The sequence below is a fragment of the Ammodytes marinus genome (assembly GCF_949987685.1).
Source record: "Ammodytes marinus genome assembly, chromosome: 4".
Lineage (NCBI taxonomy): Eukaryota > Metazoa > Chordata > Actinopteri > Uranoscopiformes > Ammodytidae > Ammodytes > Ammodytes marinus.
The window spans coordinates 35,282,725-35,298,677 of NC_137233.1; the positions used below are offsets into that span (position 1 = coordinate 35,282,725).

At 44.6% G+C, this 15,953-nt stretch overlaps 1 protein-coding gene across 1 annotated transcript; it reads right to left on the bottom strand.

Moving 5' to 3' along the window:
• Positions 1–7,588: 7,588 nt before the first annotated feature.
• gpr27 (G protein-coupled receptor 27) lies at positions 7,589–11,342 on the bottom strand (the record flags this gene model as incomplete). The annotated part of the gene is given in 4 exon segments (XM_080026652.1): positions 7,589–7,696; positions 10,248–10,315; positions 10,318–10,778; positions 10,780–11,342. Coding segments are annotated over 4 exon segments (1,200 nt in total).
• Positions 11,343–15,953: the final 4,611 nt, after the last annotated feature.

Below are 15,953 nucleotides of genomic sequence, written 5' to 3' on the forward strand. Positions count from 1 at the left end.
CCGTAACTCAGCCGTAACTTCATCCGAACGTTCCATAGCGACGCAAAAACAAAGCCAAAGGACCGCAACTGATGTTACGGTCTTCTGCCTTGGCTTTCCCTCTGCTTTTGGAAGTTACGGCAAAAACAGCATCTTATTTTGATAAGAAAACAACAGAATTGACTCAAGATATTTGTTCACATGATAAAACTGATGGCCAGTGTTCCAAAAATGACAAAAACTCATTTTTGAAAAAAATTAAGTTACGGTCTTTTGCCTTTGCACGGCAGTATAGCCGTTGTGATTTCCTCTATTGATTCAATTATTGCTGATGATGTTGATCTGTTTGATCTAAATCCATATTGACTGTCAGAAAGTAGTTGATGTTTTTCTAAAAAAGCATCTAACCTGGAGTTGAAGAGTTTTTCTAGAATCTTGGAGAATTGCGGAAGTAAAGAGACAGGTCTGTAATTTGTGAAGTTGTGTTTGCTCCCAGCTTTATATAATGGTATAACCTTAGCAGTCTTCATTCCATCCGGAAATGTCCCGGTTTGAAATGATAAATTGAATATATGAGTCAGCGGTTTTACAATTGCCGGTATTACCAGTTTTACTAAAGCCATATCTATGTCTTGAAAATCAGTGGATCTTTTGTTTTTGCAGTTGTTTACAATGTCCAAAATTTCAGCATCGTCTACTGCCTTCAAAAACATAGAACTGGGATTTCTATCTACCAGTTTCTCCATCTTTTCACCAGTTGTCCCTGGATCCGGAATTTTTTTTGCCAAGTCTGGCCCCACATTGACAAAGAATTCATTAAAACTGTTAGCTACTTCTTCCATGTTATAGTTCACTTTGTCCTTATCAATAAAGTATTGTGGATACTTGTCGGAAGCAGAGTTCTTTCTTATAATACTGTTTAAAAGATTCCACATTCCTTTGATATTGTTTTTATTATCCTCCAGAATGTTTTTATAATACTCTTTTTTATTTTCCCTTATAATATGAGTTAGCTTATTTTTATATTTTTTATATTTATTTTCTGCTTCTACAGTTTTCAATCTTATAAATTCTCTATAGAGTGTGTTTTTCTTTTTGCAGGCATTTTGTAATCCCTTTGTGATCCAGGGACAACTGGTGTAATTCTTTTTGCAATTCCACTCCTTTACAGGACAATTTTTATCATATAATGTCTTAACAATGCTCATGAATGTGTCGTAAGCACTGTTTGAATCATCCTTTTCATAGACCACCTCCCATTGCATCTCCCCCAAGTCGTTATTTAACAATTTGATGGATTCCTCTGTCCTTGTGCATTTGTACTGTTTTGGCCTATCAGTTCTGGTTATCTTATAATTACCATTGTACACCACAAAAACTGGTAGGTGGTCAGTGATGTCCTTGATTAATAAACCACTCTCTGATTTGTTTTCAATGTCATTTGTGAAAATATTGTCAATTAGGGTGGCAGAACAGGAGGTGATTCTACTGGGCCTGGTGATTTTGGCAAACAGGCTCAAAATGTACATTGTATCAATAAAAGTATCAATGGCTGAGTAGTTACTTGGATTTAGGAGGTCAATATTTAAATCACCGCAAACAAAAACAACTTTGTTGCATAACTTTGAGAACATAGAGTCAATCCAGTTAGTGAAGATTTCAATACTAGTCCCTGGGGTTCTATAAATACAGCTTATTATGATGTTTTTTGTTTTCTCCATACAGATTTCTATTGTTATGCATTCCAGTACATTGTCCATTGTAACTGTCATTTCATCAACTATGTGAAATTGTAGAGCATTGATCACGAAAATCCCCACTCCTTCCCCTCCTTTATTTTGTCTGTTGATGTTAACCAGGTCATAGCCCTCTAGAGTGTAGTTGGTCTCCTCCCCCTCAGTGATCCAGGATTCAGATGAATCTGCTCACTAGTGTAATAATGACAGTTCTCATTGAGGTTGAAGAAAAAGTTATTGTCCGGGTCTATATCATGATCAATATCCTGTGATTGGTGATCTGTGTATTCAGAAGTTTTCAGCTGTACATGCTTGTAATCACTAGTCAAGTCAGATAAACGGGTAATGTCATCCTGGGTTTGATGTGAATTGACAGTGCGCGTGTTGGAATGTAGAGCGTCAGTGTCTGGTAAGATGGACACTTTAGCGTGATGTGAGACAGATGCCATGTCAGTACTTGCCCAACTCCTCGATGCTCCTGATGACCATCACTTTGGCCTCCTCTGGAGTATCACCGTTGAGTTTGATGAACACTTTGCAGTTCCTCGTCCAGGTTTGTTAAATCTTCTTGTTTTTTCTCAGATCGCGTGCTTCTTTGGCTATGTCAGCATTGCGTTTGACCAGGTGCTCGTTCATGTAAACATCCGTCCCCTTCAGCTTCTTCCACTCCTTCAGCAGTGTGATTTTGTGCTTTCTGTTAGTGAATCTCAGGATAACTCTCGGGGAGTCGGGTCGCTGATATCTGTTATCGTTGATGCGCTCCGTTTTGCGCTTTCTCATGGGCAGCGGGTGACAAGCCTCTATGTGGTTGCAGTCGAGGTGGATGTTATTAGCCTGTAGAAAGGCTACCACCTGTTGCTCCGCAGAAGCCACATCTTCCTCCTTCCTAACAACGGGTCCCTGGCTCTGTCAGGGACCCGTTGTTAGTGGCCACTGCTCGTGCGAATGACCGGGGTCGGATGCGAAGCCGAGAGATGATAACATCATTGATCCGAGAATATTGCTCCAGATCCGTCATCCTGTCGTCCAGCTCTCTGATTTTCTCATCTCTTTTCTTGTTCTCTGTGTCGATGGCGGTCAACTTCTCGAGCAGTCTGTGAATCTCGATCTGCTTCTCCTGCACAGCAGCCACGTCATCTCTCAGAGCATAGATGACTTTCTTCAGTTCACCGTAGTCCACCTTGGGGGGCATAGCCGCTGGCGTTCTTAGCCGAAAAGGCTAGCTGCGTCAGCCGCTAGGCTAGCTGCGTTTAACCAGCCACGGAAGGAGTTTGCTCTTACTAGACCTCTACACTCAGATTTGGAAATAATTATGACAAAAGACAGTTTGAAAAAGGGTATTATATCAGAGTATTACAAATTGATGACATCTTACTCTCCTGAAAGTTCAAAGTATAAGTTGAATGCCTGGAGGGGAAATTTGCATCTTTCCGATCAAGATTGGAATGTAGCTTGTGCTGGTGCTCATACTAAGTCTATAAATGTACGCCTTAAACTGATACAGTATAAATGGTTAATGAGGACATATGTGACACCTGTTGATTTAGATCGATACAACAAAAACATCCCTGACATTTGCACAAAATGTCTGGAATTTGAGGGAACATTGTTTCATTGTATATGGCAATGCAGAAAAATCCAAATGTTCTGGGAAGAGGTACGAGATATACTTGAGAAGATCATTTCAAAACAAATTTTACTTGACCCTAAGCTTTTTCTGTTTATTCCCAGAAAAACACAACTATAGTAAAAACGAACGAGCATTCATAGACCTCGGCTTGCTGTATGCCAACATGTACTGCAATGTTATGGGAAAAGTTTAATAAACCTAACACAACTCAATGGATCAGACGGATGTTGTCATGCCTCCCTTTAGAAAGGATAACTTACATATCGTCACCCTCTTAAAATAATGGCCTAAGTCACTTTTTTGCCAAAATGATTTTCTTGCCTAAATCAGCTCCTTGTGATGCTGGCCACCTCTGGTAAAACTCTCAGCATCCTCAGTTGAACAGATCATGTGATCCCATCCCTTTAGTGTAATCGCCTATGTCAAGAGTGTGAATTAGGCCATTTTATTTAGCCTAAAGGTGCGAACACACCAAACGCGTTGGGTGCGGTGGCCAAAGCGCCCAACGCTTGGTAATTTTGTGTCAAAAAATGGTTCAACGCGCCCAACGTTGGTTCAACGCGCCCAGCTAGCCCAGCTAGTCTCCCCCGATATATTTATTCCCTTAATCAACCATGGCTGCGATCAGACGCGACCCGACACAACAGCGTTCATGTCCACACAAAAACAACAACACGGCCAACAATTGTGCCAAAAGACAAATAAACAGCAACTGAACGGAACAAATAGCCTTAAAACAGCATTGCAGATTCACGCCACTTGGAAATTAACACAAACAGCAAGGCAGCACCATACCAAACACATTTACAGCAGCATTGTGCACAGGGCAGTAGAAAATAAAGACAAGTAGCTTACCTGGCTGTGACGGGACCGTGGCTGGCGTTGATATAGGCATAAACACCGGTGCTTCGCTGTACTCGTTGTGAAAGTTCCCCGGACTTAGCCGTTATGTTTGGGTTCATTATGGAGGTGGTGGCCGCACACAACCGGGTGAGTAACGCTATCCGACCGGTGCTAACTTGGTTTATCGGCTAAAGCACAGCCGCTATATTCACTGAATTAACCAGGAAGCCCATTCCCCTGGCTCACTTTCCCCACGTCTTCTAACCCAACACCGAGCGGCTTCATATCACCAGCCAGCCGCATTTCCTACTCTGTGTTTCTCAGCCTCTGTGTTGTCCTCCCACCCATGCTCCCACCGTGCCGATGTCCGTGACGTCGGGTCAAGCTCACCGCTGATTGGCCAACGCGGCTAAACGTCACGCGCTGGAGCGTTGAAAGTTCAATCTTTTTCATCTCGGGCGTTGACGCTTTGGTGGTGCGGTGACGCTTTGGTAACGCGGCTGCTGCACCCAAAGCGCCGCTTTGCCGCGGCCAACGGATCATCGCGCCTAAACCAATGGTTCCCTATGCAAAAATAGGATTTTTCAACGCCGCCACCGCACCCAACGCATTTGGTGTGTTCTCACCTTAAGTCACTAGACGGAGTGACTTAGGCAATTTTATAAGCGTTTCAAAATGGCGGTGGTTTGTAAAAAAATATATTTTATATGAAATTATAACCAAATATGGTAAACATTTACAATAAGGTTTAGGGTTAGGGGGTTAATCAGCATTAACAGTAAGGTTATGTTTAATTGCCATGCTTATTCACGTAATGTGTGGTAAATGATTATTGAGAATGTTTGTTGACATCACTTTGTCAACATCAGTGAATATCTCCTCCCATTCTGCTACCGGTCCATACTGTGTGAGGGGAGCGTACCTATGTTCCCCGGGTCCTATGTTCCCCGCTTTGTATGTTCCCCGTTTTTCCAAAAAAGGGTCCTATGTTCCCCGGTGGTTCATGCGCCGTAGCTGGGGTCAGAGCCGCTCCTGCCCTGCCCGACTCACTGGCTCTCCCCGCGGGGAGAAGCTCAGTGATGCCCGGCACAGTCGCCTTGTCGACCGTTCTCGACCGAGCGAATCTACGAGCGGCCGCCCCCCGCCAGATCTGCCTTTTCAGTCCAGAGATTCGACTATTCGGCGGCCGTGCGGGGCAATTGTAGCCAACTTATTCCTGTCGGGTTTTAATTAGAACACAGCGCTGTGTCGCAAGACTGACTGCGTGCCTATAGAGAAAATGTAGCCTTAATGTGAGGGGAGACGGCCGCTTCCCTCTGTGAGATTCTATCTAGCAAACAAAGTTACAATGAATCAATCACCACCGTCACATGGACAGTGTTTAAATAACCTGCCCAGCCAGGAGGCAATACAGCAGAAGTGAGTTGCTGCAACTTAACTTTGTGAGACCGGCTGGCGTGCCAGACACCATGCTACAGATTCCGGGTCTCATCCGAAGATATCCAAATAACATCCAGGGAGAAACAGGGGAGAAGAGGAAAAGGAAGAGGGGGAGGCGAGGAGGAGTCCGGCTACGACTGAGGAAGATGCCGCTTAACCGGCTCCCGCTGCCCTCTATGATCCTTGGGAATGCCCAATCATTAAGAAATAAAATGGATGAACTCCAGGGGAATGCCCGATTTCTTAAGGATTTTAAAGACTGCTGCGTGATGGCGTTTACAGAGACATGGTTAACCGAACGCGACCAGGACTCCGACCTGATGATCAGCGGCTTTGGAGCTCCGCAGCGTCTAGATCGGGACAGTGAGGTGACGAAGAAAACACAGGGAGGGGGGGTATGTCTTTATGGTAATCAGAGATACTGTACGTCTGTGACTGTGAGAGAACGCATTTGTACTCCAGATGTGGAACTTTTATCAGTGTCGTTACGCCCCTTTCACCTACCTCACGAGTTTCCCCAGATCTTCATCACAGTTGTTTACATCCACCCGAGAGCGCACGCCCCCTCTGCTTGTAAAACTGTGTATGACGTAGTACAAAAACTGCAGTCTATCTCCCCTGACGCCCCGGCTTTTGTACTGGGTGACTTCAACCATGTTTCCCTCAAGAAGTCAGTCCCCAACTTCCACCAATATGTAACACCAGACGGGATAAGACTCTCGATCTTTGCTATGGGTCAGTAAAGGAGGCATATAAATCATTTCCGCTACCTCCTCTGGGCCACGGAGACCACAACTGTGTGTACCTCATGCCCACATACAGAACTGTACTGAAGAGGGAAAAGGTCTCTACAAAGGACATTACAAACTGGACAGAAGAGTCTGTGCAGTGTCTACAAGCCTGTTTTGACTGTACTAATTGGGATATGTTTATAGAGGCAAGTGGGGGGACTTAGATGAGTTAGCCGATGTAACATGTTCTTATGCCACATTCTGTAGAGACATGATAAAACCATCTAAAAGGATAAAAATGTACACTAATAACAAGCCATGGGTGACAAAATCTGTCAAATCCAGCATACAGACTAAGAAACGTGCTTTCAAACATGAGACTGCCTCTGAATTGTATGAAGCCACGAAAGATGTGAAAATGGAAATTCTAAGGGCAAAACAGGACTATAACATTATTCTGGAAAATAAAATGGCTGCAAATAACCTGGGCTCAGCATGGTCAAGTATGAAAGCCATTGCAGGCACTAGTAACTCAAAGAATGTAAGCACTGTCACTTTAGAGGGTTTTGACACAGACTGACCTTGCAAATGGTCTTAATCATTTCTTTTCCCGATTTGACACTTATGATTTCAGTGAAGAAAAACAGGAGCTCAGTCATAAATTAGCTGACCAGAACCACTTCACAATTGAAGAGGGAAATATTGAAAAGGTATTCTCTTCCATAAATCCAAATAAAAGCCATGGACCTGACAATATATGTGGTAGACTGGTTAAGTTGTGTTCTAGAGAACTTAGTCCAATATTTCATTACATCTTCAATAAATCCCTTCAAAATCAGCATGTCCCAAAATGTTGGAAAGATGCGGTAGCCGTTCCAGTTCCCAAGACAAGCCGCCCCAAAAATCTGAATGATTTTAGGCCTATTGCTCTGACATCTATTGTCATGAAAGCTTTTGAAATATTAGTGAGAAATGAAATTTTAAAGAAAACAGAGTCTGATATTGACCCATTGCAGTTTGCCTATAGGCCACACAGAGGTGTCGAGGATGCCACAGTCACTCTGATGAACATGCTTTTTAAACACCTGGAAGGTAAAGGAACACACGCTCAGCTTTTATTTATAGATTTCTCCTCTGCTTTTAATACAATTCAACCCCACATCTTAACAGAAAGACTTTTAGAGCAATTTGATTTGAGTAAAAATCTTGTTGGCTGGGTTTTAGACTTTTTAACCAATAGGACACAAAGAGTGCGAGTCAATGGAGTACTGTCTGACCAGATCTGCTCCTCCACTGGCTCCCCTCAGGGGTGTGTTCTGTCCCCTCTCCTGTTCATCCTTTACACAAACATGTGCCGCAGCAACAGGGAAGACAGATTTATTTTAAAGTATGCAGATGATTCTGTCATTGTAAGCCTGCTTCAAGGGGATGAAACAGGCCATGGCCCAGTCTCTCAGGATTTTGTAGACTGGTGTGATCGGTCCTTTCTACATATGAACATTTTAAAAACAAAAGACATGCACATAGATTTCCGGAAACTCCCCAGTGCTAAGGAACTCACCAGCATAACGGCCCCCACACACATCCTACCTCTACTGCGCGTCTACCTCGCGTCTGCGTCTGACTTTTTGTCACAGACTGTGAAATCAACGTAGAGCGAGCACACATCCAACCTCAGACGCACTGCTGAGGCGCGTCGGAGGCACGTCTGCAGCGACGCTCCCCTTCACCTCAGGAGGCTCGCCTATTTTTTTCTGAGAGCAGCGCGTCTCTCTCGCGTCTCTGTGCTTTAACTGATAGAGAAATACTCTGCTGACAGTCATACCAGCAGCATTCACTCTAGTTACACGTTTACCCGGTGTGTTTATTTCAAAATAAAACATCCCTCAGTCGTATACGCGAATAATCCCTTTATTTCACGATTTAATTGTGCAATCAAAATCTGAGGGATTTAAAACCTAATTTTCAATTAGTTCTGGCATTTCATTTTTGGATAAATGACACATATAGAGATCCAATATAGTGAAGAAATAAAAAAGATCATGATGAGCGCAACAGTTTTCCGTTGCTCTATTTGTGTCTACGGCCTTCTTCTTCCCCGACCACACCCCCCTCTCTCTCTCCCGTATAAATCAGTAAAGTGATTTTTGACATACTCTGCTGAGAGTCGCATTGACTTCATACTGGCATATTTCGCTGTAGTTTCACCATTTCCAGGTGTGTCCCCTTCAAAATAAAACTTCCAACAAGCGAAAATATGGCAAAAAAAAAGAAAAAAAATGGCAATGGGGCGCACGGATTACTGTCCAGACTCAATATAAATCATATGCATCATAGATGACATGAAAGAACTTCATTTTTAATGGGAATTATCTATGAAAACTCTATATAGAAAGATAGGGCTTTTAGAAGCAGCGCTGCAGCAGCAGCAACTGCTGAGACGTTGCATGTCTGTCCGAGAAAAGTCCGAGAGAGGCAGCAGTAAGGTAACGCGACGCGCTCCAGAGGTAGACGCAGGATGTGTGTGGGGGCCGTAAAGGGTCAGACTGTTGAGTGTGTAGACAACTATAAATACCTTGGGACCGCATCATCGACAATAAGCTAAACTTTGAGACAAACTGTGAAGCTGTGTACAAAAAGGGGAATCAGCGTTTATATTGTCTGAGGAAACTCTCCTCATTTCACATTGACAGTAAAATGCTAACCATGTTCTACCGCTGCTTCATTGAATCTGTCATATCCTTTAGCCTGTTGTCTTGGTTCAGTAACCTATCCCTAAAAAATAAGAATTCCCTGAACCAAATTGTAAGGTGGGCTAGTAGGCTGATTGGAGAGCCACAGCTGAACCCAGAATCCCTGCATACAAGGCAGCTACAGAGACTAGCTGGGTCTATCTTGGAAGATGGATCCCACCCACTATATGGTGAATTTCAACTTCTAACATCAGGCCGAAGGTACAAAATGCCTGCCTGCAAAACAAAGAGATACAGAGGCCGTTTTGTTCCCTCAGCTGTCAAAACATTAAATAGTAATTAATTAAGCTACACACTAATTTATTAAATGGACTGTACGGCCTTCTTCATCTATTTATTTATTCTGACCTTGTTTTTTGTATTTGCCATGATGGCTTGTATTCAGTATTTATCTTTTGATAGTAATACCTTTGTGTATGCTTTTATTCCATGTTCCTATGTCTGGAGCACTGTTGTCACTTGTATGTCACTGTCTGTCGATATTGTTAATGTTGTCTGTTGTCTGTGTGTGTAAGCAGCCAATTCTTTTTAACTGCAACCAAATCTACCCTCGGGTACAAATAAAGTTACCTTACCTTACCTTAATATAACTCACGTGCGTGCGCGGAGGCAGTACGTTGTAAGTCTGCTTGTGTAAATAAAGTTTCTTTAAAAAAAAAACACCGGGAATGATGGGGTGGGGCATTGGAGGAAGGCGGGATGTTATGATTGTGCTGTAATTCTCAAATGCGACAAAGGTAGAGTCCCTTTAATATACTAAATAGGGCATACACTGTCTCCAAGTACATGACATGACATGTCATAGAGGCTATACTTGTACATGCAGAGGTGTACATTAAAAGATCAAATCAGCTTTATTTGTGTAACACAATTTAATTAGTCTGATTCTGATTTAGTAAATTAAGCTATTGTAGAATTAACATACTCATTTTCTACTCCTTGGCAAATGAAAATATTGGGTGGGATCATTGTGAGAAATTAAAGGGTAAATTGAAGTTGGTTCACCCTCCACACAACACCCCTGTCTCACTGTGTGAACAAACACTGTCTGTGTACATTCTGAAACGAGATCATGTAATGTGTCTTGGCAGTATGTTTTGGGGGAGCAGCCAGTGCAGTATAGCTCAGATGACACATATGTATGGATCCGTGGGTGTTTGTGTTCCCTGGCAGCTGGGCGCATCCGGAGCTCCTTGTTGAGCTGATGATGGGGTTCGCTCCCGCCTGGGCGAAGCTCATCCACACCGCCGCGGTCAGGTAGAGCTGCGGATCCGGGGCGCCGCGCACGAATATCCTCAGGTAACACGCGCTTATGTACGGAGGCCACAGCACGAGAAAAGTCAGCGTGATCATATAGTACATTTTCCCTATGCGTTTCTCCATCTTAAACTCGTCCAGCACCAGCAGCCTCCTGTTAATACCGAGGTGGTGCGAAGAAGCTTGCCTGATGCCAACCAACGTGGGAGGTGTGGGTCCTCGGCCGAAGCCTGCGATCCAATTGGCGGCGGCTTGCCCGGTCGCCCCGGGTCCGTGGAAGGTCCAGTTCTGGCTGATGGCGGGCACCAGCTGAGCGGGCTTCATCTTGCGGTGATCGTAAACAAAGCACAGCATCTTGACGTAAAGCACATGGGTCGTCCCAACAATAACAGCCAGCATCAACATAAAGCACATTGTCGTTCACCTTCACGTAGCGGTGCTCGAAGGTGCACTGCTCCTCCTCCCGTATGAACTTGTAGGTGCCCACATCGAACATCGGTGGAAACGCCATGGCCACGGAGATGGTCCACACCATGCAGATGACCGCCGCGCACAGGTTCATGCGCTTGTAGTAGAAGCGGTGGTGGGCGATCGCCATGTAGCGCGTGACGCTGACGAAGAAGAGCAGGAAGGCGACGTGGAAGCAGAGCACCGACAGGAAGGCGGCGAGCTTGCAGCTGACCGCGCCGTACGGCCAGGCGGAGCCGCCACTGATGAATGTCGCCATCACTATGGAGAAGCAGACGGCGGAGCGCACCACGTCCGCCAGGCACAGGTTCAGGAGGAAGAAGTAGGGCACCTTGTGTAGGGAGCTGTCCTTTAACAGCAGCAAAGACAGCGACGCGCTGCCCAGCAGGCTGATGCCCATGATTAGTCCCAGGGCGGCAAGCTTGACCGCAGAGGCCGTCGTGGACGCATACGTCTGTAAGGACGGGCTGCTGACGATCCCCCAAAACTCACTTGTGTTTGCCATTGCCATATTTGCAGCCGAGGTATTAATGCATATCCCCACATCATATATCCTATCCTGCCATAGTTGAAAGAAAATAACACATATCGATCTGCCGCCCCACTCTGGAGCACATTCCACTCTAACGCATCCGTTCACAATCCATGCTGCTGTCCCGTGATCATCCCCATGCACCAAAAACAAACTACAAAGCATTCAGTGTTTCTTCCTTTTCTTCTTGTCCTTCATCTCACAAGTGTTCGGTTGCACAGAACACGCACTGTATGTTCCTGTTCCAATCCGTGCTGGACAGAGGCAGCCTGCATCATGCTCGGGTTTATGATGAGCCATCTCGGAAGGCGTCCATTCAGCAGACAAGCACGTCTCAATTTCACCCTATGGCCGAGGTCTCGCGCTCGTCTTGAGGAATTAAAAAACAAGACAGTGCGCAATTACGCTTCCGATGCCTCATCAAGACAGCTAAAAAGAGCCACTGTAGTCTCGTCTACAAAAACGGACATGCCTAGGCTGAGTGGAGATAAGAGGCAAGCAGAGGTGGGAGCTCCAATATATACAGGTCTATCGGTGTTTCTACACAGCAGCATCTAGCAAATGCGACGCACGTCCGCTCGCATGTATGGTTAGAAAGTTAGAAAGAAATTCAAGTTAGGGAGGAACACATCACCCATTGTAATTAGGGGGCCAAGCCCGAGAAGGGCCTGGGACCGCGTTTTGCAGAGCAACGCGGTTCCATAGCCCTGCTGGGCAGGGAACCCTATTGTTTTTGTAGGGATTATTCTTCTGCTTCTTCTTCCTATTATTTTTCTCCGCGTAAAACTGGTGCTGCAGCCCAAACCGTAAAGGGTTGGGACATGCCACTTGCATGGCTGATCCAGGTCTGTGCCTGGTACGCAGACGAAAAAATTCAGACATCCCGGCCACTAGGTGGCGCTACAACAAAGGAAAAGGCGTTTTGGGCTATAACTTCCGCACCGAAAGTCCGACAGTCAAAAACTTTATATCCACAGATGCCCACAAGTCAGCTGCATCTTTTGAGATAGGCCACGCCCATTTGCGTATGGGATTTTTTTTCGCTACATCGCAAAAACTGTGTCAGTCACCAAAATACACTCCTCCTACAGTTTTTGCCCAATTTGGACGAAACCAAAAGCATTATGCTCTACCGACTCCCACGAGCAAAAGTTGTATAAAGAATTTTTCTACGACCGTCGGAAGACAAAACGGTAGCGCTTTAAAGATTTGCACATTAGCTACCTTGTACCAAACTGCTCCTAAATCCATAACGATTCATCCTATTAACACCAAACTTCACACTTGTGTTTGTCCTACGGTTCTCAGGTTGGTTCTACTTTTTCCTTAAATTGCTCCAAAAGGGGGCGCCAAAAACACACTTGAGCATCTTTCTCTGCAATTTTTTTGCCTTTTGGTCTATAACTCCCAAACCAAACATCCCACATTCAAAAACTTTACATCCCCGGATTCCGTGAAGCGAGGGGCCGGCGCCGCGGACGTCAACGCCCGATCCCGAGTCGCACGGGAGGCTTGGCCCCCGTCCACAACTGCTTGCAGTTCTAGTTAATTAGATTGTTTTGCTGCAAGTTTAATTAAGGGTGACTATGGCTGTGTCTTGATTCAGGTATTGCATGGGTATTGCAGCCTACGAAGGCTGCATTTGAAGACCGATTGCGTCATAGCGGCGCGCAAAGGCTGTCCCGTTTGCAAGGCTCCTTGCAAGGCTCCTCATATGCGGTCGTGAAATGCAGCCTTCGTTTCACGGTTTTGAAGGCTGCATCAGATGTATCCTTCGCAGCCCAACATATCCCAAGATTCATTGCGTTTTTTTCAGAGATGGCATAAAATAAAATAAGAAATAACAAAACAGCAATGTGTTGCTCCATCTTCTTAACTTTTATCTTCCTTTCTTTTTTTCTTGTACTTTTTTTTCTTTTCGTCTGGTAGGCAACTTCTTTTTCTTTTTTCCTCCGTTGACAGGGCTGTCTCCGTTGGCAGCAATCAGGGTTGCTAGACTGAACAGTGCACACGATTGGCCAGAGTCACATATAGCACCAATGCAGAATAAATGGTATGGCATAGCTCTGTAATATAATGGAAAGTGCAGGCACAAACAGCATTATGTGGATTTTCCTATAGTGTGCAGTGCATTTGAATGCAATGCTGTAATGGCGGTTCCGGCGGGTCAGACTGGTGTTACAATGGACAGAGGGGCCCTGAGCGGACAGACACTTTCCCCTGAAAACAACATTGACATCGACGAGAAAGAGTTAAAAAATATCACAAAGAAACACCAAGAAGACGACGCGACAACGCTGCCGCTGCACTCGCCCTGGACATTTTGGCTGGACAGGTACTAGTCTGTTTGACCCTCTGCCTCATTGTCTCACAGTGTTAGAGCCCCGGTCGAGTTGCAGGAATGGAAGTGGGGGAAAATATTTCTCATTGAGGGCCACAGCATTACCTACAGGCCTCCAGGAACAAATGTAGCGGAGCAACGTTTGTGTTTGCTTCTTACTGACCTCCTTCTATGCACTGTACCAATTCTGACAGCCCAGAAAAGTTAGCAACGCTATAACTTGTCTAGCTTTGTCACAGCTATGTTGGCAATGGCTCCTACGTAACACAGCGGATGTGTTTACCTCGCCATTGGTTTGGTTATCTAACGTTCAATTCAAGTGACTATAGCTGTGTGTGTCCCAGCAGGGAGGCAAGAGAGGGTTTGGATGTTTTAACAAAACAATACAGGCTTTTTCCGGCAGACTCAATTATAGGTTAGTGTAACCTTCATTTTAATACAATGTATTACATTGTAGCCATGCTAATGACACTGTCTGTCAGTGTCTATAACTATTCGTCATTCATTCAAATGTAGCCTATGTTACATGACCCTTCTCTTGTATGAGGTCGTGGGAATGTATAATGAGTGCATTTAAATTATTTAAAAATTAAAAGCGCCATATTACATTATATTTTTAAAATGTGCCACGGGCCAATCAATCAGTTTTGACACCCCTGCACTAGTGGGTTAACTAAGAAATGCAAAAAAAAAGGGCCATATTACATTATATTTTTAAAATCGGCCGCGGGCCAATAAAAAGCGGGCCCGCGGGCCGTAGTTTGGACACCCCTGTCTTAGACTTTGTAAAATTTCCAAGTGAACAGTGCACACGATTGGCCAGGGTCACATATAGCACCAATGCAGAATAAATGGTATGGCATAGCTCTGTAATATAATGGAAAGTGCAGTATAGTGTGCAGTGCATTTGAATGCACCCTAGACATTGCACCACCTGAAATGCACAAACTGATTGGTGAGGAGATGGGCAAGCACACACACACACACAAATGACTTGGAGGATAACTGGAGTCCACAGGAAGAGGAAAAAAAACTAACAGATTGATTTCAGTCGCTACTCATGTTTGAGATCTCTCAGGCTGTGTCTTGATTCAGGGGTTGCAGCCTACGTAGGACGCAGTCTCGCGGTCTATGAAGGCTATAGCCTATGAAGGCCGGTTTTAAGGCCGGTTTTAAGGCCAACGAGCCTTGTTAAACGAGATGGTCTCCGCAGGTCTCCGTTTACGAGCATTTCCGGTTTACGTAACAAGCCGTTACCTTGCGTGACGACTCGCCGCTCCTGTGCTGCCTAGCAACCCTGATTGCTGCCAACGGAGACAGCCTTGTCAACGGAGGAAAAAAGAAAAAGAAGTTGCCTACCAGACGAAAAGAAAAAAAAGTACAAGAAAAAAAGAAAGGAAGATAAAAGTTAAGAAGATGGAGCAACACGTTGCTGTTTTGTTATTTTTTATTTTATTTTATGCCATCTCTGAAAAAAACGCAATGAATCTTGGGATATGTTGGGCCACGAAGGATCCATCTGATGCAGCCTTCAAAACCGTGAAACGAAGGCTGCATTTCTCGGCCGCATATGAGGAGCCTTGCAAGGAGCCTTGCAAACGAGACAGCATTTGCGCGCCGCTATGACACAATCGGTCTTCAAATGCAGCCTACGTAGGGTGCAACCCCTGAATCAAGACACAGCCACAGTCTCCCAGCAGAACTTGTACTTGTACTTTAGACTACAGTTACCGACATTTGAGAAGGAGGTTGCACCTGCTGCTTGAGTGATTCACCAGTGCCCCCTGCAGGTAGCTTGGATGAACATCATGAGCTTAGAAGAAATCAGGCATAATAGCCCTTGATGTTGTTTGTCTGATACATTTGGCAAAATCCAACTAATTATGTGTACATTTCTCTTTTTTACAACGTATTAATGTAGGCCCACAAAGATTTTACAGAATGGATTTTGGATACAGCCTTTTTTTGATTTTGTGAAATGTATGATACAAAATGTACTAACATGTTTGGGTTAAAGCGGAGATTAAACAGTGCCTGCGCTGTGAAACCTCACTTCTTGCTTTCCTGAGTGCCTAAATGCCAAAAGAACAAATTTAACACTTTGGCCAAATTAAAACACCTTCACTAATTGGAGATTGTGTCATTAAAACATAAACATAGTCTTTCCTTAGAAGAGAGTGTGTTTGCGAGGCCTACTATAGCTCCATTAGTTTACATGGTCCCTGGAGAGAGGCCTTCACCTA